We start from the raw sequence: 27,054 nt of genomic DNA, 5'->3' as shown, positions 1-27,054 counted from the left end.
GATGGTCACGCTTGAAGCTCGGACTCAAGGAGGGAGGGGGGGCAAGGGTAATATATGTAACCCTAACATTTGTACCCCCATAATACCCTGAAAAAAAAAAACAACCAATGCAGAGAGGGTATAAAAAGAGAGAAAAGCGCTAAGCAGGATAAGGATGCTGTGGGTGGCTCTAATCATAGGAGGGGTGCTGGGAGTTCGAGACTCTCCAAATAAAATGGGTCCCAGGCAGGATCATCACAAGAAATTTTGAAATAATAGAGACAGAGACAAAGTGTATTTTAAAGTGATAGGGAAATCAAGGGTCCTCCATCAATCCCATGAGAAAGGAGGCACCCAGTGAAGTCCCGCATCAGCATTTATTGGTACAGCAACTAGTTGTCAGTGGTTATAGACTTATGTGTACAGATCATTCATTTAGGGTTTAGGGCTCCCCAAACGTTTCAAGAGCTCCCTTGACTAATTCTATCTACAAGAGCAAATGGTTACAAACTTTTTTCAAGAGAAACATTTTAAGCCCTAATTAAGAAATAGACCTAGTTGAGCATACAAGTTAGTCATTAATTAAGTAGTAACACATAAAACAAGAACACAGAGCCTGTATACTTCCCTAATCTATTTCTCTACATAATGAGACATGTGGTCAGGAGTGAAACAGGAACTGTCCTTGAGGCTAATTGTTTTTTGCTGCAAAGGTCTCCTGAGTGGACATCCTTTAACAGTTTCTTAGCCCTTGGCCTCATACCAAGCTATGCCCTGCATAAACTCCAGGCTCTGGCTTGTAGGTCTTGAGGTTGGCAACAGCTTGCAGTCACCCGATTGCTGGAATATCTCCCTTGTTGCTAAGCAGCTTCTATTCTGTGAACATGACCACAGATTCCTTCAAGACAAAAGTCCTGCAAAAATCCTGAAACTTTCCATGTCTCTTAACCCCATTTCCTAACATCTCCCCTTTCTTTTCAGAAGTTGATGAAGTTGGATAGCCATCACTGCAAGGCATTGGACTCTGGAGTCTTGTCTTCTTCGGAGTTTTTTCCAGACTATAAGTACAAGCAAATGATTAAAATAATTCAAAAAGTTACTATAGCACAACTCCCATAGATCTTAAGATGAGAAAGTGGGTTAACTGACTCCCCTCCAGATGAAATACCATTAATACTGTCAGTCTCAGAGATTAGATCAAGTTTGTGACGGAAGGCACTTAATATTCCTTGACATAAAATTCCAATCTCTTCAGTCAGATTTCCTTGATTAAGTAGATGTTTCTTAATGTTTTCCCAAGGAAACCGAGTCTGATTATATATGAGAGATGTAACACAAAATTGAGTGATATTCCAATCACAATAGAGTCCAATTTACTTTTATAGGCTTACAACCTGGTATCCCAGGAAGGTGACCACTTGTTGGATGTTAGCCACCCGAGTAGCAAATTTGATCTGCTGTAAATTATGGCCACTTGATTGAGCTTTGTCTCCCTCAACCTACAGTGCCCTCCTGTCAGAAAAGAACTTTGAACAGAATGAGCAAGATAAGTGACAGCATACATTTATGTTATTCTCTGCCCTTCCCAAATGCCATTCAGATGGTATTTAATATTCAAAGACAGCATCCTTCTTCTTACAGGAATGTGGACAGAAGTGATCTTCACCTTTAAAGCAGGCCCTGCCACACAATGGATTGTTTCCCACAGACCACAACGAAGGCTTGTGGAAAAGGCATAATAGTAAGATTTTAAAGTTCATGTTGAATGTTATGAGTAGTAAACTAGCCTTTTCAAGAATCCTCAATTATATGAATAAAATATTTTGTAACCTCAAGGTAACTGGCCATCTCCAAATGTCCTGGCACCTTGATATATATCATGCCATAAGTTTTAATATATTTGGACTTAGAATTATTTTACAGTGTGTAATATCAAATGTTAATCATGGAAAATTAGAGACTGAGGCATTCATCATACAAATCCTCACCTACATTTATGGCCCTGGGTAATAGCCTCAACGTACACTTTACATCTGTGTGCTTTCATCAGAAATGTGTATTTTGATGCCCAGTGTGTTGTGAAGCACAAAAAAAGCCCTTTCCACGTACAATTATATGATTGTTCTTTAGCATGGGCTCTCCAATGTTAATGCTTGAAGTCACAAGGGGTTTGCCATAGACTGTATTTGTAAGGATTCCATTAAGAATGAATTCTCTAATGTCATGCAAGGAGTGAATTGTGACTGAAGATCTTGCCACACTCATTCATATGGTTTCTTTCAAGTAAGGCTAATTGGCCTTACTCGATTGAGGATTTGTAAGAATTCCATTGAGAATGAATTCTCTAATGTCATGCAAGGAGTGAACTGTGAGTGAAGATTTTGCCACACTCATTTGAATGGTTTCTTTCAAGTATGAATTTTGTGATGCCTTGCAAGCTTTGATTGTTCACTGAAAAACTTCTCACAGTCATTACATCTGTAAGCTTTCTCTCCATGATGAACTGATGACTTCAAAGGTGTGTATTTCAAGGGAAAACCTTGCCACACTGACTACATTTGTAAGGTTTTTCTCTAGTATGATGCCAGTAGTTAGCTACTCTCCCAACAAATGGAACCCAGGCAAGATCATCACAAGACTTTTAGAAATAACAGAGACAAAGTGTAGTTTACAGTGATGGGGAACCCAGAGGTCCTCCAGCATTCTTGTGAGCCAGGAGGCACTGAGTGAAGGCCCACATCAGTATTAATTGGTACGGGAAGAACTTGTCCTCGGTAAGAGAATTGTGTATAGATTATTCACTTAGGTTTCAAGGTCCCCCAAAGGTTTCAAGAAATCTCTTACCTAATTCTATCTATAACATTAAATGGTTACAAAATTTTTCCAAGGTAAACATTTTAAACTGTAAGTTAAGAATACACTTGGTTCAGTATACAAGTTAAAGATAAAATTGTTACTTAACACATAAAACAGGAACATTGATCCTGCATATTTTAATCTATTTCTCTCTATAATAAGACATATGGTCAGGAGTGAACAGGAATAGCCTCCAAGTTTATGACAGTACCAGATGCAGTGTGTCTGCAGGGCTGACATCCCTCAATAAGATCTAACCTTGGGCCCTATGCTGAGCTCTGCCTTGCACAAGCTCCAGGCACACGCTTGCCAGGCCTAAAGATCATCACCACCTTGCAATAGCCCCTGATTGGTGAAATGATCCCCCCTTAATGCTAAGCAGTTTCTGGTTTGTGAAGTAATATACACAAAGATTCCTTCAAACTAAAGAAAGCCCTGCAAAACTCCTGAAACTTTCCATGTCTCCTAACTCTACTTCCCAACAGTATGTACCGCCTGATGCACACTAAGGAATGAACGCAGTCTAAAGGCTTTCCCACACTCATTACACTTGTAAGGTTTCTCTCCACTGTGAATGCTTTGATGATTAACAAGCTGTGAATTTTGAGTAAAGGCCTTGCCACACTGATTACATTTGTAAGGTTTCTCTCCAGTATGGATTATCTGATGGGTTTTAAGGGCTGATTTCTGTCTGAAGGCCTTGCCACAATCATTACATTTGTAAGGTTTCTCTCCAGTATGGATTATCTGATGGGTTTTAAGGGTTGATTTCTGACTGAAGGCCTTGCCACACTCACTACATTTGTAAGGTTTCTCTCCAGTATGCCTTCTCATGTGAGATGTAAGCTGTGAATTTTGAATGAAGGCCTTGCCACACTCATTACATCTGTAAGGTTTCTCTCCAGTATGGATCATTTGATGGGTAGTTAGGATTGAATGAAGACTAAAGGCTTTGCCACACTCATAACACTTGTAAGGTTTCTCTCTATTGTGAATACTTTGATGACTAACAAGGTGCCCATTTTGAGTGAAGGCCTTGCCACACTGATTACATTTGTAAGGTTTCTCTCCAGTATGGATTATCTGATGGGTAGTTAGCAATGAACGAACACTAAAGGTTTTGCCACACTCATAACACTTAAAAGGTTTCTCACCAGTATGAATTCTCCTATGGTATGCAAGGGAGCCATTATGCCTGAAGACCTTCCCACATTCATAACATTTATAAGGTTTCTCTCCAGTATGCCTTCTCCTGTGACACACAAGCTGTGAATGTTGGGTAAAGGCCTTGCCACACTCACTACAACTGTAAGGTTTCTCTCCAGTATGGATCATCTGATGGGTAGTTAGGATTGAATGAAGACTAAAGGCTTTGCCACATTCATAACACTTGTAAGGTTTCTCTCTATTGTGAGTATTTTGATGCCTAACAAGATGCCAATTCTGAGTGAAGGCCTTGCCACATTCATCACATCTGTAAGGTTTTTCTCCAGTATGCCTTCTCCTGTGACGTGCAAGGTGTGCATTTTGAGTGAACATCTTGCCACACTCATTACATTTGTAAGGTTTCTCTCCAGTATGGATTATCTGATGGGTAGTTAGGATTGAACGAACACTAAAGGCTTTGCCACACTCATAACACTTGTAAGGTTTCTCTCCACTGTGAATACTTTGATGCACAACACGGTGCCAATTTTGAGTGAAGGCCTTGCCACACTCATTACATTTGTAAGGTTTTTCTCCAGTATGCCTTCTCCTGTGACGTGCAAGGTGTGCATGTCGAGTAAAGACCTTGCCACACTCACTGCATTTGTAACGTTTCTCTCCAGTATGGATTACCTGATGGATAGTCAGTCTTGAACGTACACTAAAGGCTTTTCCGCACTCATTACACTGGTAAGGCCTCTCTCCAGTATGAATTCTCCTATGATGTGCAAGGTCTGAATGTTGAGTGAAGGCCTTGCCACACTCATTACATTTGTAAGGTTTTTCTCCAGTATGCCTTCTCTTGTGACGCTGAAGGTCTGCATTTCGAATGAAGACCTTGCCACACTCATTACACTTGTGAGGTTCTACTCCAGTATGGATTATCTGATGGGTAGTTAGGATTGATCGAACCCTAAAGGATTTGCCACACTCATAACACTTATAAGGTTTCTCACCAGTATGAATTCTTCGATGGTATGCAAGGGAACCATTATGCTTGAAGACCTTCCCACATTCGTAACATTTGTACGGTTTTTCTCCAGTATGCCGTCTCCTGTGACAGACAAGCTGTGAAGTTCGAGCAAAGGCCTTGCCACACTCATTACAACTGTAAGGTTTTTCCCCAGTATGTGTTCTCCTGTGACGTGCAAGGTATGCATTTTGAGTAAAGACTTTGCCACACTCATTACATTTGTAAGGTTTCTCTCCAGTATGGATTGCCTGATGGATAGTTAGTCTTGAACGTATACTAAAGGCTTTGCCACACTCATTACATTGGTAAGGTTTCTCTCCAGTATGACTTCTCTTATGACGTGCAAGGTTTGCATTTCGAGCAAAAGCCTTGCCACATTCATTACATTTATAAGGTTTTTCTCCAGTATGTGTTCTCCTGTGACGTGCAAGGTATGCATTTCGAGTAAAGACCTTGCCACAATCATTACACTTGTAAGATTTCTCTACAGTATGAATTATCTTATGACAAGCAAGATGTAAATTTTCAGTGAACACCTTGCCACTTTCTGTACATTTGTAAGGTTTTACACCATTTACTGTTTGTCCTTGAGTCAGTGATGAAGAAAAGATGACATCATTCTCACAGTTTTTAGACATGTGGGTTTTGACATTAGAAGGGATTTGTTGAAGTGGTGAAACTGAGGAATCATGGTTGGTAGACTTGATTTCATTACATTCGTCAACTTTCCTTTCACTTTGAAATAGCTGCGGTTGAGCCACACGTGATGTAACGATTAATCCACATGGATTTTTAATAAGCTTGTTTCCTGCATCCCTTCTTTCATGTTGATCTCTTCTACCACTGAGATTCACTTTAGGAGTCATAAGCTCAGCTTTGTAACTTCCTTCATCATCTCCCCATTGATACCCAAAGTTATGTATATTTTTCTGCACTTCTGTAAAGGAAAAGTCTTCAATGTCATGGCTTTCAGGTCGTTCCAATGTCACTGTTTGGAATACTTCTCCTGCACTGGTTTTCCCTTTTGGAGGTACATTTTTTATTACAAATGCAGGAGAGAGATCTACAAGGTATAAAAAACGGTAAGTTTCCAATTAATTACAGCGCATAAACAAACATTTCACATTGATAAACTTAACATCACAGCAAAAGTAATGCTGATATCAAACATACTTAGAAACTTCAGAAAGATAAAATTTAATTTTTAGCAACACAAAACGAATAGTATTGTTTAATAAAGAAAACATGATTACATGTGATCCAAATTAATATTGTGGAAGTCTAGTTTCAAACCACCTATAACTAAAACACAATGGGCAAACCTATATTAGCCCTGAAATGAGTGACCCTGAGGTATACACCAATTGACAAAAAAACATATGGCTATCTCACAATTGAAACAAAAAGAAGTTATATTGCATAATACATACTTAGAACCTATTATCTGTAAATTGTAAGAAAAAGTAATTAGTAAAACATCCTAGTAATCCATTATAAAACAAGCAAAGAATTAGCAACCACATTTCTAAAAGGATATACTTTGTGGAAATAGGAACAATTTTCTCTTAAGAAAAAAGCAAGGACATCCACTTTACAATTAGTAGAGAGTATAAGAACTGGAATATGAGTTCCTAAAATTTTTATTATACATCATCAAATTATAATTGTATATATCTGCAGGGAACAAAATAATATCATGATATACCTACATAATGTGGAATGATGGAATAAGGTAATCACTCTATCAATCACCACCAAAACTTATCATATACTCCTGCTGTTGGATCATATAGTAATACTATTTTTAGTTTTGGTGATTTTTAGTTTTTGAAATTTTTAGTTTTTAGTTTTGAGATTAAACTGCATATAGTTTTGCATAATGCTTATACTAATTTACAATCCCACCAGCAGTATAGAAGGGTTTCCTTTTCTCCATATCTTCACCAACACTTATCAGCAATAGCCATTATGACAGGTGTGCAGTGGTTTCTCATTGTGGTTTAAATTTGTATTTTCATAAAGATTACTGGTGTTGAGTCTTTTTAATATATCTATTCTTCAAATGCATGTCACCTTTGAATAAATGTCTATTGAGGTCCTTTGACCATTTTTTAATTGGTGGGTTATTTCTTTCCATCCCATTGAATTGTTTCAGTTTCATATATATTTTGGATGTTACTTTCCCATGAGATGTACGGCTTGGAAATACTTTCTCATAATGCAAAGTTTCCCTTAATTGTTTCCTTTGCTGTGAAGAAACAGTTTTGTTTGGTGCAATCCTATTCGTCTATATTTGCTTCTATTGCCTGAGCTTTTGGGGTCAAATCTAAAAAAAATGATTTTTCAGACCAATGTCACGTAGGTTTTTCCCTGTGATTTCTTCTAGTGGCTAATTTTTATACAGGGCCTGTTGGAAAGTATCCAGCTACTGTTCATACTTTTCATATTACATGGATTGGTACTTTGAGGAGAGCCCTTTTCTATGCAATAGAGCTCTCATGGGGAGATGAGAAAATGAGAGCTCTCATGGGAGAGATGAGAAGGGCTGCTTATCTTCTTTACTGCTCCATGACGAATTGCATGGGTTGTGCAGATACTCTGGATAGCCACACCCATAACTAGGTCTTATTTTCGGGGTGAGGATTATATTGCGCAAATGCTTAGAAATCCTGCTAGGGCTTATTTTATGGGTAGGTCTTATTTTAGGGGAAACACATTATCAGTCAGGCTCTGCTGATACTTTCTATCTCAGGATCATGGGCCAGCTCTATTCAGTGGCTTCAAAAAGCATCTTCACATTTAGCAGGATTAATATTGAATCATATTAGTGAAAGTGTTCTCCTTCATCAATTTTCTGTTATGTAATAAATACACTCTATGGGATACTCCACAGGCGTTATCCATAACCTAAAGGTGGATTATCCCAACCAACCTCAACCCTGAGGCTATAATCTCAGTAAAGCAATACAAGGGTTAACGGGAGACTCACAAGAGAAAGTACAAAGATACATGAGGGCACATCCCGGCGTCTACAGAAACGTTTATGTTAAAAGCCAATTTCAGAAAGTAAATCATATTAACTAAGAGAGTACAAAACCAGGCAGAGCCAAGGCTCCCTACAATGACTCAGTAGTATGTGGCATCTTGAGAATGGACTCAATGTTCTGCCAATAGAGCCCACCCAAAGAGACAGAAAGAATATGATCTGTGCCCAGGTAGGACTGAAGATCAAAGAATGGGTGTTTCTATGGACTTTTTTTTCAGCTAAGTCACAATCTCAGAAGATCCAGCTCACTCCCTTATCATACACAGCTGTAAAGTGTGGCAAAAATGACTGAGGAATCTCATCAGAGAGAAAGGGCTTGAGAAAACTCCGGGAAGTGTCTGGAGACCCAGGAAGGAAGACCAGACAATGTTTCCCATCGCCTGACTGGGTCTTCCAAACACATGAAATGGGATGAAACATGAAGAGGTCCAGTCATTAGGACTATGAAGGCCACAGCTCTGATCAGTATGGACTGAGAAGTTAGCATTAGATGGAATCAAATACAGGAAGAAAGACCAAGGGGAAAACCAATGCTTCTGAAAGAAAAGAGTTCACGAGGTCAGATAACACGGTGTTGTCCACCATGACAAAGACTTTCCATTTATTTCTGTTTCAGCTGAAGCACCACTGGAGGGTACAAGGATAAAGTGTTACATATCTGAGGAACAGAGTGAGAAGTGAAAGAAAAGAAAAATTTCCTTTCAGAGCTCACAGAACATAAACTTTTGTTTTCCCATAAAACTGTCAGATTTACATAGTTTCCCAAACACTATTTGATGAACAGCTTTCTCTCTATTCATCTGAGCGCTTACCTGTGATCACACCTTTCATCCATTTCCATCTATCTGATTTTCTTGCTGTTTTCACTTGGCTCTCCACAGTCCAGGGCTCTTTTCCTTGCTCCAACATGGAGATAATACTCAGGTCAAAATGAGAAATTCCTGCTTATAGAAAGAAAGGAATATAAGGTACCATGGCTTTCCAGAATCCAAGCCCTATGTTTAAGTAAGGAGAAAGGATATTGCAGATGGATACATAAATATATATCAGAAATCCATCCTCTGAATGCCTCCCTTTGAATGCTTTGGGAATATTATAACATGTAGACATTTAGCTGTCTTTGAAGAACCAATGGATCAAAGCACAGGAGTGAAAAAATGGGAAATTGGATAGTTTAAATATCTGCCACAAGGTTTTATGCACACATAAGCTCTGGAACCATCTAATGATATATCATCAAAGGGGAGAACATCTGAAGAAAGGGGGCAGTTAAAATCCAGACACCACATTATAAAGCTTTTCATTTCTGAATCAACAGGGCTTCGATCTCAGTCAAGCAATGCAGGGGCTAACAAGAGACTCACAAGAGAAAATGCAAAGATACACAAGAGGACATCCTGACTTCTAAAAGAAAGTTATCCTCACCCAGGGAGACCAGGTTCCTGTAGTTCTCCAACATCACGGCCTTGTATAAAGCCCTCTGAGCAGGGTCCAGGCACTTCCACTCCTCTGGAGAGAATTCTATGGCCACATCCCTGAATGTCAACTGTCCCTAAAATGAAAAACACATTTTACCAAGTGGCTATTAGGAGAGTTCTAATGTTTATATAACATGAGGTGATAATTTTAAGAATAGATTTGATTGAAGTGAATGGGCTGACAGATTCACATTCTGATACTGTGAAATATTGAAATTTGTGGTCATCTACTCCCTCCTGACATACAACTCAGTGGAAATCTCTCGAGTGATGATATCTTCTTTTATATTAATGAGATAAGTGGTGCCCAGAGGCCCTTACATAGCTTTGGGCTGGAGATGTTTACTGTAAATTTAGTGTATTTCTTACACTCATCAATTGTGATAATAACTCTTACACTCATAAATTTTGATCATAACTTAGATAAGGATGTTGACTACAGAAACAATATTATTTCTCAAGAGAAATAAATAAGAAACTCTTGGGTGATATCATTTTCCCTGTATCCTAGTGTGCCTACTATGTTGAAAACCTTTGTTCTCAAAGCAGTATATTGATGAGATAATAGTAATTCCCTGTTTTAACAGGGAACTTTCAATGTCATTTCTTAACCTTTTCAAAATGGATGCACACAGTGGTGTTTTCTCCTAGGCTCAAAGCTGAGTACACTCCCATCATTTTAATACTATTTTAGGCAATTCCTGTGACAATTATATCAACAAGTTTCCTCAAACAACCCAAGCTCATCAACAGCTGCTTCTCTACGGTGGGTGTGAACTTCAGGCTGAGGTCTTCACGGAGAGTGAGGCCCATGCCTCCATCCTTGAGGACTTGTGGTGGAATACAGAGGCACAATTTGGGAGCTACCTGTGAGGTGGTGTTTCGGAACTAGAACAAGACAAGGATGCCCACTGTAACCACTTTTATTCCACATAGTGCTGGAAGTCCTAGCCAGAGCAATCAGGCAAGAGAAGGAACTGAAGGGTCTCCACATGGAGAAAAAGAAGGTCAAACTATCGTTCTTTGCTGACAATATGATCTTATATCTAGAAAACCCCAAAGGTGCTGCCAAGAGACTCTAGGAATTGATAAATAAATTCACCAAAGTCTCAGGTTACAAAATCAATGTACACAAGTCGGTAGTATCTCTATACAGCAATAACAATCAAGCTGGGAATCAAATAAAATACTCAATACCTTTCACAATAGCAACAAAGAAAATGAAATACTAAGGAATATGTCAAACAAAGGAGGTGAAAGATCTCTACAAGAAGAACTATGAATCACCGAGAAAGGAAATTGCAGAGGATTGAAACAAATGGAAAAACATACCATGTTCCAAATGGAAAATCCATACCATGGATTGGCAGATTCAACATTGCTAAAATGCCCATACTACCCAAAGTGATGTACAGATTCAATGCAATCTCCATCAATATAACTATGCCAAGATCATTTTTTTGCAGATCTAGGAAACATACTTCTACACTTCATATGGAACTGGAAAAGAGCTTCAGTAGCCAAACCAACCTTAAGCAAAAGGAACTAATCAGGAGGTATCACTTTACCAGACTTCAAGTAATACTACAAGGCTATAGTAACCAAAACAGCATGGTATTGCCACAATATAGGGACATAGACCAATATAATAGAACAGAGAACCCAGATATAAAACTCTCCACACAGACCAATTTAATACAACAGATAACCCACATATAAAACTCTCCGCATGTAGCCATCTTATCTTTGACAAAGCAAACAATAACACATTGGGGAAAAGAATTCCTATTCAATAACTAGTGCTGGGAAAATTGGACAGCCACGTGTAGAAGATTGAAACAGGATCCTTACTTCTTACCACTCACATCAATCAATTTCTGATGGACAACAGAGTTAAACCTAAAACATCAAACTATAAGAATGCTAGAAGAAAATGTTGGAAAAACTCTTCTAGATATTGGCCTAGGCAAAGAATTTATAAGACGACCCCCAACTGCAATCACAATAAGAATTAATAAATGGGACTTGATTAAATTAAAAGCTTTTGCACCATGAAGGAAACAAACAATAGAGTGAATACTCTAAAGAATAGGAGAAAATATCTGCATGCTATCTATCTAATAAAGAGCTACTCATTAGAAATTACAGAGACCTCAATCAAAGCAGCAAGAAAAAAATCAAATAACCCCATTATAAACAGGGCAAAACACATGCACACAGCTTTTAAATAGACACTAGATTAATGGCCAATACACATATGAAAAAATGCTCAGTATCTCTAATTACCAGGGAAATGCACATCAAAAGCACAGTAAGATACCACCTAATTCCAGTGAGAATGGCTTTTATCAAAAAGTCCCAAAACAATACATGCTGGTGTGGATGCAAGGAGCAAGGAACACTTACACACTCTTGGTGGGACTGCAAACTAGTCCAGCCTCTATGGAAATTAGTATAAAGATACGTCAACAAACTAAAAACAGACTTACCATTTGATCCATCAGTTCCACTACTGGGTATTTACCCAAAGGAAAAAATGTCCTTTGATAAAAAAGACGCTTGCACTCAGATGTTTATTTTAGCACAATTTACATTCACAAAGATGTGGAATCAACCCAAGTGCACGTTAATTCATGAGTAGATTAATAAAATGTGGTATATGCATATCATGGAGTACTACTGAGCCATGAAAAAAGAGGAGTTAATACCCTTTGTAACAACCTGGATGGATTGGAGACCATTCCCCTAAGAGAAACAGCACAAGAATGAAAAACCAAACGCCACACGTACTCACTGTTACATTGGAACTAACCAATCAGCCCCCAAGTGTACATATGGAAGTAAAATTCAAAGGAAATCAAGCAAGTGAAAGGGAGGAGAAGGGGATGGGTGAAATGACACCTAATGGATACAATGTACACTCTCTGAGTGATGGACACACTTGTAACTTTGACTCAAGCTGTACAAAAGCAATCTATGTAACCAAAACACCGGTACACCTGTAATATTCTGAAATAATAGTTAAAAAAATAAATACCATACAGCATAAAAAAAGTAGGAAAATAATTCTAATGCTTATTAAATACTTATATTCAAAAACATAGGTAAAATTTCATGCAGTTAAATTTAGATATGTAGGCATTACCAAACAGCACAATGGAATTTATGAAATTAGATTATTCCTGTAATAAAATCATAAGATGAGAAATGAAAATCTTCAGTATCATACATTATTTTAACAAATTCAGGTTAGGCCAGTGCACTAGTTCACATCTGTAATTACAGCGCTTTGGGAGGCCAAGGTGGGAGGACGGCTTAAGGCCAGGAGGTCAAGCCCAGACTGAGCTACATAGTGAGAACCTGCCTCTACCAGAAAACTAAAAATTAGCCAGCTGTGGTTGTGCGCACCTGCAGTCCCACCTACTTGGGAGGATAAGGCACAAGGATTACTTAAGCCGAGAATTGGGAGGCTACAGTGAGCTCTGCTCATGCCTCTGTACCCTAGCCCTGGTGACAAAGTGAGACCTTGTCTTTCTTTTTTTTTTTTTAATTTTAAAGACATTTATTCTGAGCCAAATTTAAGGATCATGACCTAGAGCCACTTGAGCAAGTGGAGTTCGAGACCTTGTTTTAAAAAAAAAAAAAAGTAGATGTAAATGTACAAAAAATGCATCACAACACTATGTACCTGAAATAATTATTAGATAGATAAAAATTAGGCCAAAAAATAAATATGGGGGGAAAAACCCTAATGTTAAGCACAGATACTTCACCAAATATCATGATCACCAGTAAGCACTGGATGCATCTCCTTTAATTATGATGGAGAAAAGTGGGCTGGCCAGGACTCCAGCCAAACACCACTGCCCAGAATATCTGAGCAGGGACCAATAACGAGGAAAATAGTGGGAAAAAAAGTGAGCAGGGAAGAGAGTAAAGAGCTAGATTTGTTAAAATTAACACATGACATGACTGCAACCTACAAAAAGGATACTATTTAAGTATAAAATCAATACCAACATACTGAAAATCATATTCTTTCCTTAGTAGCTCTCATTAAACAGACACATGGTACATGACATTTACCCTAGCAAATATATCATGGCACCTAATTAAAAGATATTTCCAGGCTAATGTAAGGAAATTATAAAATTGTATTCATGTGGTGGTATCAGTGAGATAGAGGAACAGCAAACCCCAGACACAGAAACACACACAGATGACAACACACAGAGCAATTGCCTGTGTGAGAAGTTGAGGAATCACTTAAGAGGCTGGAACCCCTAATGGATGCCTAATGGGAACGATTGAGACACCTTGCCTGAGGCACTACCCTGCCATGATGTGACAATTTGAAGAAACTCCTAACTCCTGGTTTCTTGTGTGTGTGGGAGAGAAAGTATGGGAACATCCATCCAACATTCTGATTTTCAGGGGACTACTGGAGAGACAAGTTTCTATTTTGGGTGAAAACACATTGGGCCAGGGAGCCACTGAAAATAAAAACCATCAGCTTAATCAAATACCGCAGGAGCAGGGGTAGGACCCCAGGCGGAGACCCAGACCACAGTTTGCTAGAGCACCAGGGAGGCTGCAGACTACCAGGCAGACAACAGGAGAGCTTCTGAGTAGAAAAGGGCTCCATGGCAAAATCCTTTCAGTTAGATTATAACCGAAAACCTAGAGAGAACACATCCTCAAAATGACAGTTCTCCAGAATCTCTAGTCAGGCTACATGACGAATGTCCTTCCTGAATCAAGGGAGACAAAACCCAGAAATAAGTGCCTGATTTGTGAAATGCTGAAATCCCAACAGAAGATAATGACATATACATAGTAGTAAATTAGATCACAACAAACTGACACTAAGAAATGAAGACTTTTTGAATTAGCATGTAAAGAATTCAAAGTAAGAGTCACAAGGATATTCAACGAATTAAGAGAGCACATATGGACTTCACCACATCGGAAAAAACAATGTATAATATGAACAAAATGAGATTATCAACAGAACTAGAACTATAAAACAGAAGAAAATTCTTGAGCTGAAAAATACAATAACAACTGAATTGAAAAACACACTAGTGGGTCTCAAAAGCTGATTTGACCAGGTAGAAGAAATGAATGGTAAACAGAAAAAGGAGCAAAAGAAAAAACAGAATGAAGGAAAATGAAGACAGACTAAGGAAATTAGGGAACACCACCACACGCATCACCTGCATGTCACAGTAGAATGAGTGTAAAAGACAAGTAAAGTCAAGCATATGCCAACAAATTACATAAGCTAGAAGAAATTGATCCATCTGTAGAAATACACACAACCTACTGAGTCAAAAAGAAATAAAAAATCTACACACACTTATAAATAGTAAGGAGAGTAATCAAAATCTCTCATCTAAGAGTCTAGAACCACATGCAAAATTCAAAATCACTGCATAATTCTATAAAACTTTTAATGAAAAATTAACACCAATCCTTCTCATATCCAAATAACAGAAGAAAGAGAACACAAAAAAAATTCATTCTATGACACCACAACAATGATACAACCCAGGCAAACATATTACAAGAAAACAAAACTATACAATGTCCCTGATGAATACTGATAAAAAACTCCTCAACAGGCTGAGTGTAGTGGTTCATGCCTGTACTCCCAGCACTTTGGGAGGCTGAGGAGGAAGGATCTCTTGAGCTCAGGAATTTGAGAATAGCCTGGGAAACACAGCTAGACCCTATCTCAACAAAAAATTTTAAAAATTAGCTGGGTGTGGCCGTGTATACCTGTAGGCCTTGATACTTAAGAGGATGAGGCAGGAGTAACACTATGGGCCAGGGAGCCATTGAAAATAAAGACCATCAGCTTAATCAAATACCATAGGAGCAGGGGTAGGACACTAGGCGGAGACCCAGACCACAGTTTGCTAGAGCAGGAATTCAAGGTTACGGTAAGCAATGAACGTGCCACTCTACTCCAGCCTGGGTGACAAAACAAACTATGTCTCTAAAAACAAAAAGTTTTCAGAAAAATACTAGGAAATCAAATTGTACAGCACATTAAGAGTTATAGGTCATGAGCAAGTGTGATACACACTAGGAATGAAAGGGTGGTTCGGGAGAAGAAAGTCAGTCAATGTAATATACGACATTGACACAGTGAAAGACGGACTAGGAACAGAAGGAAATTTCAGAACATGTGGCAATGATTTCTTGGGTGTAACACCAAAAGCATAGGCAGAACAGCAAAAATAGACAAATGGGACTATCTCCAACTGGAAAACTTCTGTCCTTCAAAAGATGCAACTAAAAGAATAAAATGGCAGGTCTGTGTTCTCTCAAAGCAGAACCAATGTAATCCTGAACAAAAATAAAAAAATAGACTCCTTAGGCAAACTACATAGAAAAAATGTATGATATATATTATATGAAAGTTTAAATCAATTAAAGTACCTATAATGTATATCCAAAAATCAAAATTAATAAGACATACAAACAAAATATTAAACTACTAGCTCTAAATGAATCATACCATTTTGTATCAATGCACCAAATGAGGTCTTCCAAAGCAAGATAAAACACACACACAACAAAAGATGGGGCTTGAATCAGAGAATGGATTTTGTTTCACACTAAAAAATCTAGAAGTTACAGAAAGACCACAAGTCATATACATAAAGAGTTAAACCACAGACTACAGAATAACTCTTTATATACAAGAAAACAAATGGGGCAACATACAAAATCCATCTTATGTATACATATCCACAAAGTAATGAAAGCTCATCAGACTCATGAGGAATCAGAAAATGTAGAGAAAAAAGGGATTGTCATTTTGCCCAAATTTTAAAAATGTAAATAAAACACAGTAGCAAGTTCTGTTTATTGAAGGGGAAATCTCTTGTGTTGTTGGTGGGAAAGGGTTAGGAAATGTACCATCCTAGAGGAAGGAATCACTCTTTTAAATGCCCAATCGGCAGGAATCTTCTGATATCTACAGTGAAGTTGACTTGTTAAGAGGCAGCCACTGTGGAATTCTTTGTAACACAGGGAAAGTTAAAACATCCACCTGTCTTCACTAGCAGAATGCTCAACAAAAATGTAGAATTCTAGAGCAAGCTATCTGTCAATGTTTGCTAACAAAAAACATTTATATTTGTGAAGCTTACAGGTTAAAATGTCATAACAAAGCATTCACTGAAAAACGTTACTTCTTTTTTTTTTTTTTTTTTGAGTCAGAGTCTCACTCTGTTGTCAGAGCAAGAGTGTCATGGCATCAACCTAGCTCACAGCAACCTCAAACTCCTGAGCTCAAATGATCCTTCTGCCTCAGCCTCAGGAGTAGCTGGGACTACAGGCATGTGCCATCATGCCTAGCTAATTTTTTCTATATATTTGTAGTTGGCCAATTAATTTCTTTCTATTTTTTTTTTAGTGGAGATGTGGTCTTGCTCTTGCTCAGGCTGGTTTTGAAATCCTTACCTTGAGAGATCTGTCAGCCTCAGCATCCCTGAGTGCTAGTATTGCAGGTATGAGCAAGTGCGCCCGGCCTAGAACTTTACTTTTTAATCTCACAATGAAGCAGACGTTTCCACAGGACTTGTGCTCTCTCCACAAAACTGACAACACTGATTCCCCACTAGCACGTGAGGAGGGTGGAAGGCTAGACAGGACGGGCGGTGCTCTATGCCTTAGCACCTAAGCTAGGCAAGTTTCTTTGGACGTTTATTATAAAATAAACATATGTTGTGGAATGTTTCAAATAAAATAGAATATTTAATAATAAATGGGAAAACAAAAATAAAGTTCCATCTTCTCTAACGGCAAAGAAGTTCTGTCCCTCGGTCTGAGCAAAATATAACCACTCTTAGCTAAAACGCCTGTCGCACAAGAGTCCCTGCAGGAACACCACGGTATCTGTGGTATGGATTGTCTGAGAATAGTTTAATGAAGCTCTTGCTATTTGACATCTATGTTATAGTAAAAACAGATGATGGAATGAAAGAATCCTCCATCATTGGTGTCTGTGTCTAACTTTCCATTCCACTCTGTCACTAAGAGTTTGAGTCAGTGACTCACTGATTTATCTACAAATGTAATATAAATGAATCAGAAATAATTTCTCCTGATTATTCTCTTTTTAGAGCATTCAGCAGGTGTTTGTGCGCATTACCCATGACTCAAGGGCAGCTTCTCTAATCCCAGTCTACAGAGAGCTGACAGTGCATCCAGCCGTGGCCCCTGAACAGGCCCTGCTGCCCAACAGCACTGACGCCACAGGGCCACACCCGTCTCCAACCCCTGCCTGGGTGAGAAGCCCTTCCCAGGACCGTGTCCAATGGAGCCTCTCCACAGGGTGCTGACACTGGGTCACAGTGAGATGGAATCTGAGTGGAGGTGACAGGGACTGAGGGAAGGCACGGGTGAGTGTGAGCAAACACAACAGGCAGGACGCTTCAGAGTCACAGAAGATCAGCAACTGCAGTGCCCGGCATGTCAGAAAGGAGGGAGACACAGAGCCACCCACTGAGAACATCACCTTACCTGAGTCAGAGCCATTCCTGACTCCTTTCCTTTCCTCCTGCCCCGCTTCCAGGCTTCTTCCTCACCCAACATGAGTCTTTAACAGTCAATCCTGAATGTGAAAAATAGGAGGATTAAAGCTTGCAAGCCACATGCCTACTTCCTGTGCTACACCACACACAAAGAAAGACCTCACCCTGCAGAGAGAGGGTCCTCTGCGACCCACTGCACCAGGAGGGATGCAAGGATAAAAACCTCCCACAGGAAGCCCAACAAGTGAGTTTTTGACCCCTTTGAGCAGAACTCGCCCCCCTTGTGGAAGCCCACACTCACGCTGCAGCAGGGGGGAGCTGGGCTGGGCTGGGCTCCCCTCCAGGGCGCAGGTGTGGCCCTGACCAAACCTGATGCAGAGCACAGCCCCCTCACCCCTGCATGGATCCCAGACTGGTCTCTGCCCATAGAAATAAAAGAAACTGAGCCTTGACACTCGACGCTGGATACGCACTGGAGCCATGCGGGGCACTGTAAAGATACTGAAGGAGGGTCCCAACTTGACTATGGGAGCGGGAGTCTCTGCAAAGGGGGCACAGGGATGTATCTGCAAAGCCTTAGCACCCTAACGTGCAGCCAGGCGTGAGCTTGGGGAACAAGCCCAGCACACCTCCCTCTGCTCTTGTCCCCTTGGGGACTTGGTGCCACCAGTATGCAGACAGTGAACGGCAAAGGAACAAAAAGAACACGCAGAACAGGCAATATGGACCAGTGGAGGGGGTGAGGGTGTGGCTGGAATCTTAAACTGGGGGAAGTCGGAGAAGCCTCCACTGAGAAGGGGCTACCAGGACAATGACCTGGGCAAGGAAGGATGTTTCCACCTCCAGGAGGGAGGGCAGAGAGTTCTAGGCAGACAGACTGCACGTGGAAGCCCTGAGGCAGGAGCCACCTTGGCTCCAGAAAAAGGGAAGAGGCCTGAGAGGCTGGAGCAGAGCGAGGACGACACAAGCAGGAGATGAGCCCAGAGTGGCCTGGGGGAGCAGAGCAGGGAGGGCCAGGTCTGCACACGTTTCTCTCCCACACCTCAAGAGAAGTTTGGAAACTACGGATACCCTCACCCATGTCCAATGAACATATGATTTTTTCTTTATATTACACACTACAACACCTACAAATGATGTAATTATGTTAAATATTTAAAATACAAGCTGATGAGTTCAGACAAGCCCCAGGAATACAGGGTCACTCTCACCTGATATGTGGGGACGAAAGGGGAACACGTTTGGGGGAGTTCAGAAGGTCCCTTTGGACATGCGAAGGGGGAGATGCCTGTTAGCCCAGCAGAGAGTGGAGGACACAGCTGGACGCAGGAGTCTGCAGTTCGGGGCAGAGGTGTGCAAGGGAAATGCTGACATGTCAGTGGGGCTTAAACCACGAGAAGAGACGACTAGGAAAGGCAGTGCGTGTGGACTGAGATGAGAAGAGGCTCAAGGACTAGGCTGTGGGTCACGCGCACATTCAGAGAACGGTGAGTTCAGGACACACCAGAAGAGGAAAGTGTAACCTGATCAGGGAGGTGACAAGAAAATTAAATCAAATAGACTTCTGACGGTTCGTGGCACATCCTTAAGGCAAAGGGAAAAAAAAGAGAGACAGAGACCAGCTGTGCGATCTGTTGTGGACAACAGAAAAATAAAAAGACAGAAAATTCAATAGTGGTTCAGAAATTGGGAGACCACTGGTGACTCTGAAAAGGAAACTATCAGTGGAATAGTGGATGTGGAAGCTTGATTGGATGGAGTCGAGGGAACTGAAGGCAAGAATTGAAGATAGAATACAAGCAAGTTTTTAGCTTTTAACTGGAACATAGAAGAAGGGTATTTACTAAAGTAAATACATATTTCATGGACAATTTGTATTTTAATGATGGAGGGGAAAAAAGCTTCACTCCGTGTGTGTGTGTGTGTGTGTGTGTGTGTGTGTGTGTGTGTGTGTCTTAATGGAAATTACCAGCATATGGGAACTTTGATGAAAATAATTCCCTTCAAGTAAATATTGATGACACCGTGGAGGAAGGAGGCCACACCCTCATGAGACTGCTAGTGTGGCTGGAAGCGGGGCACAATCGCAGGGCCAGCAAGAGCCAGGAGCAAGGACAGACCATTCCCAGTCACCACTGAGCACAGACCACAGGCCTGGAGGCAGGGGGCTGGGTCAGCAGCAGATCTCTTTTCTTGCCTCTAGGGGCTCAAAGCAGGACAAGAAAAGCTCTTGTAGAATAAAGAGAAAAGAGGAGTTGGGCTGCTGAGGGGATAAAGAGAAAAAGTGTGGAATACCCAAACAGGGAAATGTAAGCAGAGGCGAGCAGGAAAGCAAATTGAGATAGGTCAATCTGGGTGAATGTTTTAGGAGCTAACATCTCACTATTTTTAACAGATGACATGAGGAAAGAAAATTGAATACCAGACTAGCTACTTCAACTAAGTTTTGATGTTAAGGTGAAAAATGGGTCATTGGTATCTTTAAGAAGTATATAATGAAACAATCTAAAATTATATATTAGGTCCCAAAGAATGTTTCTAGTATATACTAAAGACCAGCCAGGTGTGGGGGCTAACATCTGTAATCTCAGAGACTATACAGGCTAGGAGACAGCAACATAATGCAAGTGCAGTAGTTGGAGGCTGCAGTGAGCTATGATTATGTCACTTTCCACCCTGAGCAACAGAATCAGATCCTAAGTCTTTAAAAAAATAAAATGTCATCATGGAAAGAATAGAAAGAATAAATAAATAAATAAATGAACTGGATACAACTTATTTTAAAGAGAAACAATTTTGAAATTCTTTTTAAAGAATACAAACAAATTCCGGGGTCAAAGAAAAAAATATGAAAATATACTACAAACCCTACTTCAGAAATAATTATATATAGAAAAAATACAAATTGAATAAACTAAAAATCATGTCAAGCTTCAAAAAAATAGCTAATGAAATAAAAAAGAACTAGAAAAGAAAGGAAATCCGTTATAAAATAAGCACAAAACCATTTTCAACGTTCCTTTTGAAAGGCAACATATGGGGTTATGCCTGTAATCCCAGCACTTTCAGAGGCTAACAGGAAAGAATTGCATGAGGCCAGGAAGTCAAGAACAGCCTGGGCAACATAGCAAGACCCTACCTCTATCAAAAAAATTTCTCTTTTAAAAGGCATCCTGCAGTAATGGACTCCATCACTTCCTGCCTGCTTCACTTCCCATACCCTATCCCATAACAGGAAAAGGGAAGAGATTACCCACAACTGAATAAGTTAAGTCACTTTCCTCTGCCTGAATACGGATTACAAGTGGAAGCGAACCTCTGATGTCATAAATATCAGATGCACCAACCTTATAAACAGGAATTTGACAATTCTCATTCTCATCTGAACAATTCAAACAAAAATTAATTATATAGAGTGAAATCAACAGGTCACAACTTAATCATCATATTCAATCATCTTACCACTTGACTGCTCCCAGTGTCCCCCCACTTTTCTCATTACTGTGTGCATCCCTCCCTCATTCGTGCCCTCTCTCTCAATCTCACCTTCTTCCTCTAGCTCTTTTTTTTCTTTCTGTGTTTTCCCCCTGAGTTTCAGACCCTCTCCTCTTCTGCTCTTTCTCCTCTTCTTCCTCTCTCTATTCCTTCTCTTCTGCCTGTCCTCCACTCTGGAAACTTGCTTCACCTCTTGTTTCTTTTTCCCCAGTCTTTTCATGTCCCCACTCTCCATGTATTTCTGTCTCTTTCTTCCCTGTCTCTGTTCCCCCTCTGCTCTCCCTGGTAAACTGCCTCTTCCCTGCACAATCCCTCAGTCCCAGGCTCTGCCACCCCCAGGTCCCTACACTTCCTCCCTCCTTGGTTCCCCCTCTGCTCTCCTGGTCACCAGGTGGCCCCTCTTACTGTCCCAGCACCATGCTGCTGTCTCCCCCCACTCTCTGTCTGAGGTGCCTGCCCCTGTCCTTATTTTGCTGAAATTCATCTCTCGCGAGATGAAGCCCTTCTCTGCATTTCTCCTGTCGCTTTTCTCCCCCTGCTACTTTCCCAGATCCTTCTTTCAGTCCTACTGTCTCTTTGTAAATCCTTCACCCATCCTCTATTTTCCATTCTTTTTTGCGCATTCTCAGTTTTTCTGTTTCCTCCCAGTCTGTCTCTCCTGATCCCCTGTGCCCACAGTCAAAGGGAGGGGAACGCGGTGAGATGTCCGACTCCAAGAAGGGCGGCATTTCCCAGTGGGCGTCATTTGGGACCAACGACACTGGCTGTCTCCAGAAGGGACCATGGTCACCTCCCCTAACGCGGAATCGCAGGAAGGGGTGACTGCTAAGAGTCCTGGGGAGCAGAAGGGCCCGGCCAAAGGAGGAAGGGGGGGGTGAGGGGGGTCTGCAGAATCCCCGGACCAGGGAGAGGACAGGGCTCCCCAGGACTGGGCTGCGGCGCCGCCCCGCAGGGGCCCAGGAGGGCGAGGCTTGGGGACCGGAAGGGCCTGAATCCACCTGAGGGTGAGGACTTTACATGGCTCAGGCGGGAGGAGAGGTAGGAACCTGTTTCAAGCAGGAAAACGGCGCCAAAGGAGGCGTCTCGCGGCCTGAAGGCAGAAAGACTGGGGACAGGAAAAGCCTCTCAGTGATTTTCTCCAACCGAGGCGACCCCGCACCCGGGGCGACGCCTGACTTACTTGGGGAGAAGGGAATGCTGTGAGGATTTAAGGTCTGTAAGACACCCCAGATCCCAGGTATGGAAGCGCGGGAAGTCTGAGAAGCCGAGGTTCAAACTTAACGCAGATAAAAGGAAACTCACGCGCAGCCACGCCACACTCCCTCCACGCGATCCGCTTCCGGGTCCACAGAATGCTGCGCGCGCAGGAGACCCAGGCCTGGGCGGGGCCGGCGAGGGTGTGGGCGGGGCCTGAGCTTCCCTCCGCCTCGCTCTCAGCACTAGCTGTTGCAAGGCTTTAAAGGGGTTAGGGGACCCAACACAGGTGGAAGCAGCTCAGGGCACTGAGAGCTGGGATCCCCCTGGCGGGATCCGCGTGGGTTATGATTGCATCCAGGAAAGTTCCCTCCATTCAAATTCATGTTAGCAATTTAATTAAAAACCCCAGAATTGAGCCTGAAGGGAATACAATCTAGAATGTGAAATGCAAACCTCTGGGTGGACACAAGGTGCAATTTCATGCTGATGCCCAACAGAACACAATGGAAATCTTTTCCATATCTATTCCCCATTTACTGCAGAGGCAGTCAACACTGTGGTCAGTTCCAGACACTTTCATAGGGACAACACCTGAGGTGAAAAGAATGGAAACCTAAATCCAGTATTAAGTTAGGTCACCAATTGTTGCTTTTAAAAAAGCAATAGCTTTTTAAAATTGATATTAGTTAGTTGTCCCTTACACTTGGTATACTTGTTATGTTATTCCACTGAAGATAAGTTAATCTGAAATATTTTAGAGATAGACTTTGTTGACATCACAATATTGTTATGTCAGTAATTTCTAAACATACTGTAATTTCAAATTGACTTTATGTGCATTCTGAAAACCTACTTTATTTTAAAATGGTAATGTATTTTAGGTCTTTATCTTTCTGAATATTCTGTTATGTATGGAGAACATGGGCATTTGCATTTATTTTCCCCTAGAGAATAATTTTAGAATAGTCCGAAGAGTATGTAGCAGGTAGGCTATTCTCCTTCATAAGAACCCTGAACAAAAGAAAACTTGATTATTACATTTTATGTATCTTGATCTCTACCAGCAATAATTTTATGGCAGCATCTGTGAGTTAATATGTACTGAGAAGTATGTTTTTCTCTAACATCATTATTTGTGTGAAGTTTCATTCATGAAATGCCAATAAATTTAAATATGATTATGCTCACATGGAAACTTAGCATATTTAACATTTTATTGGCGTGAAATGAGCAGAATGTCCTGGCATGGCACACAGATGAATATAAGATATTTCTGCATGTTTTTAAAGTTGCACTGTTGAGGCCAGGATTTGGGATCTTTCTGTACTATTGAATATTATTCAGTAACTATGATGCCAGGAAGGAACTTCTAACCTAGACTTCAGTGAACCCAAACAAACTTGTTGATTGTGGAGCTTTCGGTTATCAAAACAGTAGACAAGAAGCTCAGGATAGCTCAAAGTCTTGAATCCATTTTGCATATGTGGAATTTTGCTGCTTCTGAAAATTTCAAAGAAGCAACATGGACATTCTTATTCTTCAGAAAAAACAGGGATATTTTTTCAGCCACAGAAAAATTTTGAGATATGGTCCCTGTAATAACATTATAAGAGAGACACAAATTACTAAGGATTTAAGAAATTTTTTTCCAACTAGGAACTACGTTCATCTATTGAGTATATATTATATAGCCTATACCATAAAAAAGAGAATGAGCAATTTTTGTTATATTTGTCTTTTCAAAGTTTAACATTTTCTGAAGTCTAATGGGACAAAAGACAGAATGTACATATCCTAACACAGATGAAACAATAAAATATTCATTATTGTCAAAAAATAAATTTAGACATAGGAGAGATTTTATTTAAAAGGATTATTGCAATAGGGAGGATGTGTCAACCACAGACTCTGCACCTGTCTTAGAGTCACAAAGAAAAGAGCTTTCCTTTTATATGAAAGTGTAAACAAGTCTAGAAGGCACCAGGTGTGGGGCAATGGATGAGGCCCTGGGACCTACAGGTACTCTGGGAATATTTTAGCCTAAGATCAGCCTATTTGGGGGAGGGGTTGTCCAGGAGGAGAGCTTGTTCTGATTTCCAATGACCTGGGACAGTCCAAAGTTTGGGGGCCTGGGAGGAATAAAACTTAACTAAGGTCTCATTAAGTTAAGCAGCACTGGCTGGGTGTGGCAGCTCACGCCTATAAACTCAGCACTTTGGAAGCAAAAGGTGGAAGGATTCCCAGAAGCCAGGAGTTTGAGACCAGCCTAGGCTAGAACAAGACCTGGCCTCTACAAAAAAATACAAAAATTACCTGGTGTGGTAGTGTGAGCCTGTAGTCGCAGCTATTCCGGACGCTGAGGCAGGAAGATTGCTTGAGCACAGGAGGTGGAGGATGCAGTGAGCTATGATGATGGCACTGCACTCCAGCCAGGGTGACAGAGCAAGACACTGGCTCAAAAAACAAACACAAAACCCCAGCATTGTTCTTATTGATCATTCGGGACAAACAATTAAGGAATCCTTAATAAGACAAAGAATGGGAATATAGCTTTCTCCTATGTAAATAAGAGACTTAATAAAGTGCTATGGGGCAGGTGTGGCTCATGCCTGTAATCCTAGAACCCTAAGAGGCTGAGGCAGGACAATTGCTTGAGTTCAGGAGTTCCACTGCAGCCTGAGCAAGGGCAAGACCCAGTCTCTGAAAAAGTAGAAAAATTAGGTGGGCATGGTTGTGTGCACCTGTAGTCCCAGCTACTAGGGAGCCTGATGATGCAGGAGGATCACCTGCCCCCAGGAGCTTCAGTCTGCAGTGAGCTGTGCTGATGCCCCTGCACTCTAGCCCAGGCCACAGAGTAACACACTGTCTGAAAAAAAAAAAAGTAGACATGGCACCACAAGTATGAGTCATTATAGAAAAGAAAATCTATAAACTGGATTTTACCAAATTTAAAACTCTGGTCTGTGAAATTATTTGTTAAGATGGTAAAAGAAAAAACAACACATACAAAATATTTGTCTCCCATACAACTGGGGAAAAAACTGATATGTGTAATATATACAGAATTCTAGAATGACTTTACAAAAACCAAATTAATCAAATTAAAAAATGGACAAAAATATGAAGACACTTGTTATTGAAGCAGCTATACAGAGAGCAAAGAGTCACATGTAAAGACTTCCAACATCACTACCCAAGTGTGAGACCTCAGCATTTTTTGCTTTCTCCTTTGAAGCCCTGGTTGCCTTTGGAGATGATGGAAAAGGAAGAACTGCCACCAAATGCTCCAAGGTGTGTTTGCTGGTGCATATTAGGAGCCTGCAATTGCTTCTAAGAATTGACAGTGGGAACACAGGTTTTCAAAACAGTCAGTTCAGGAAATATACACTCTCATTGACACTACTGGTAAATTATTCCTTGCACTTCAATGAGCTGATATTTAAGAATCACAAATAGGTCAAGGACTGGATACCTCTCCTGAAAGATTGGATAGTCTTTCCTACATGATTATGTGGTAATGAGTGTTTCTCCAACTAGTTTAAGCATAATTCATAGAAACTACTGACCTATAAAATAAAAGTACAAGGGGCAGGCAAGGTGGTATGCACCTGTAGTCCCAGCCACCTGGGAGGCTGAGGTGAAACGATCACTTGAGCTTAGGCATTTAAGGTGGCAGTGAGCTATGATCAGGCCACTGCACTTCGGTCTGGGTAACAGCGTGAGACCATGTCTAAAAAAAATTTAAAAATTATAGTGTATACATAATACAAAGTAATCAGAATCACAATAATATATAAAGATAACCCCCTTAAAAATGCAACAGATACTAACCAAATAAGTATAGATGTTGAGTAGTTGAAGGACATAAATTACTAGCACTGTTATTTTGATATCACAATTCAGACTGGTCTTTGCAGCCAGACATGAATTCAAATCCTGACTCAGTCACTGGGACGTGACTAGGTGAGTCTTGTTTTTAAGAGACAGAGTGTCACTCTGTTGCCCAGGCTGTAGTGCAGCAGCATGATCAGAGCTGACTGTAGCCTCCGACTCTTGGGCTCAAGTGATCCTGCCTCAGCCTCCCAATTACCTAGGACTACAGGCTAGTGTTTTTATTTTTTGTAGAGACGAGGTCTCACTATGTTGCCCACATTTGGGTGCCTCTTTAACCTGCTAATGTCCTAGGTTTCCTCTTTGCTGAAGTAAGAATATCATCAATACTTATTGCAGAAATAAGATTTTAGCAGTTATTAGACATAAAACATTAATAACAGT

At 40.6% G+C, this 27,054-nt stretch overlaps 1 protein-coding gene across 3 annotated transcripts; it reads right to left on the bottom strand.

Moving 5' to 3' along the window:
* Positions 1-272: 272 nt before the first annotated feature.
* Positions 273-27,014, bottom strand: LOC105875685 (uncharacterized). 3 transcript variants are annotated; one of them, XM_075998922.1, is made up of 6 exons: positions 22,885-27,014; positions 18,077-18,167; positions 9,486-9,612; positions 8,873-9,001; positions 3,990-6,077; positions 273-1,037 (listed from the first exon to the last, which is right to left on the bottom strand). In XM_075998922.1, exons 2-6 carry the CDS (start codon positions 18,146-18,148, stop codon positions 937-939), a joined length of 2,517 nt encoding a protein of 838 aa, XP_075855037.1. In that variant the 5' UTR covers positions 18,149-18,167; positions 22,885-27,014; the 3' UTR covers positions 273-936. The 3 variants fall into 3 exon arrangements, with proteins under 3 accessions (XP_075855037.1, XP_075855036.1, XP_012628338.1); XM_075998921.1 differs by having other exon boundaries at positions 273-6,077; positions 22,763-27,014; XM_012772884.3 differs by having other exon boundaries at positions 273-6,077.
* Between the last annotated feature and the right edge of the window lie 40 nt (positions 27,015-27,054).

Source organism: Microcebus murinus, chromosome 32 (genome assembly GCF_040939455.1).
Source record: "Microcebus murinus isolate Inina chromosome 32, M.murinus_Inina_mat1.0, whole genome shotgun sequence".
Taxonomy (NCBI): Eukaryota; Metazoa; Chordata; class Mammalia; order Primates; family Cheirogaleidae; genus Microcebus; species Microcebus murinus.
This window is presented reverse-complemented; position numbering and strand designations above follow the sequence as displayed.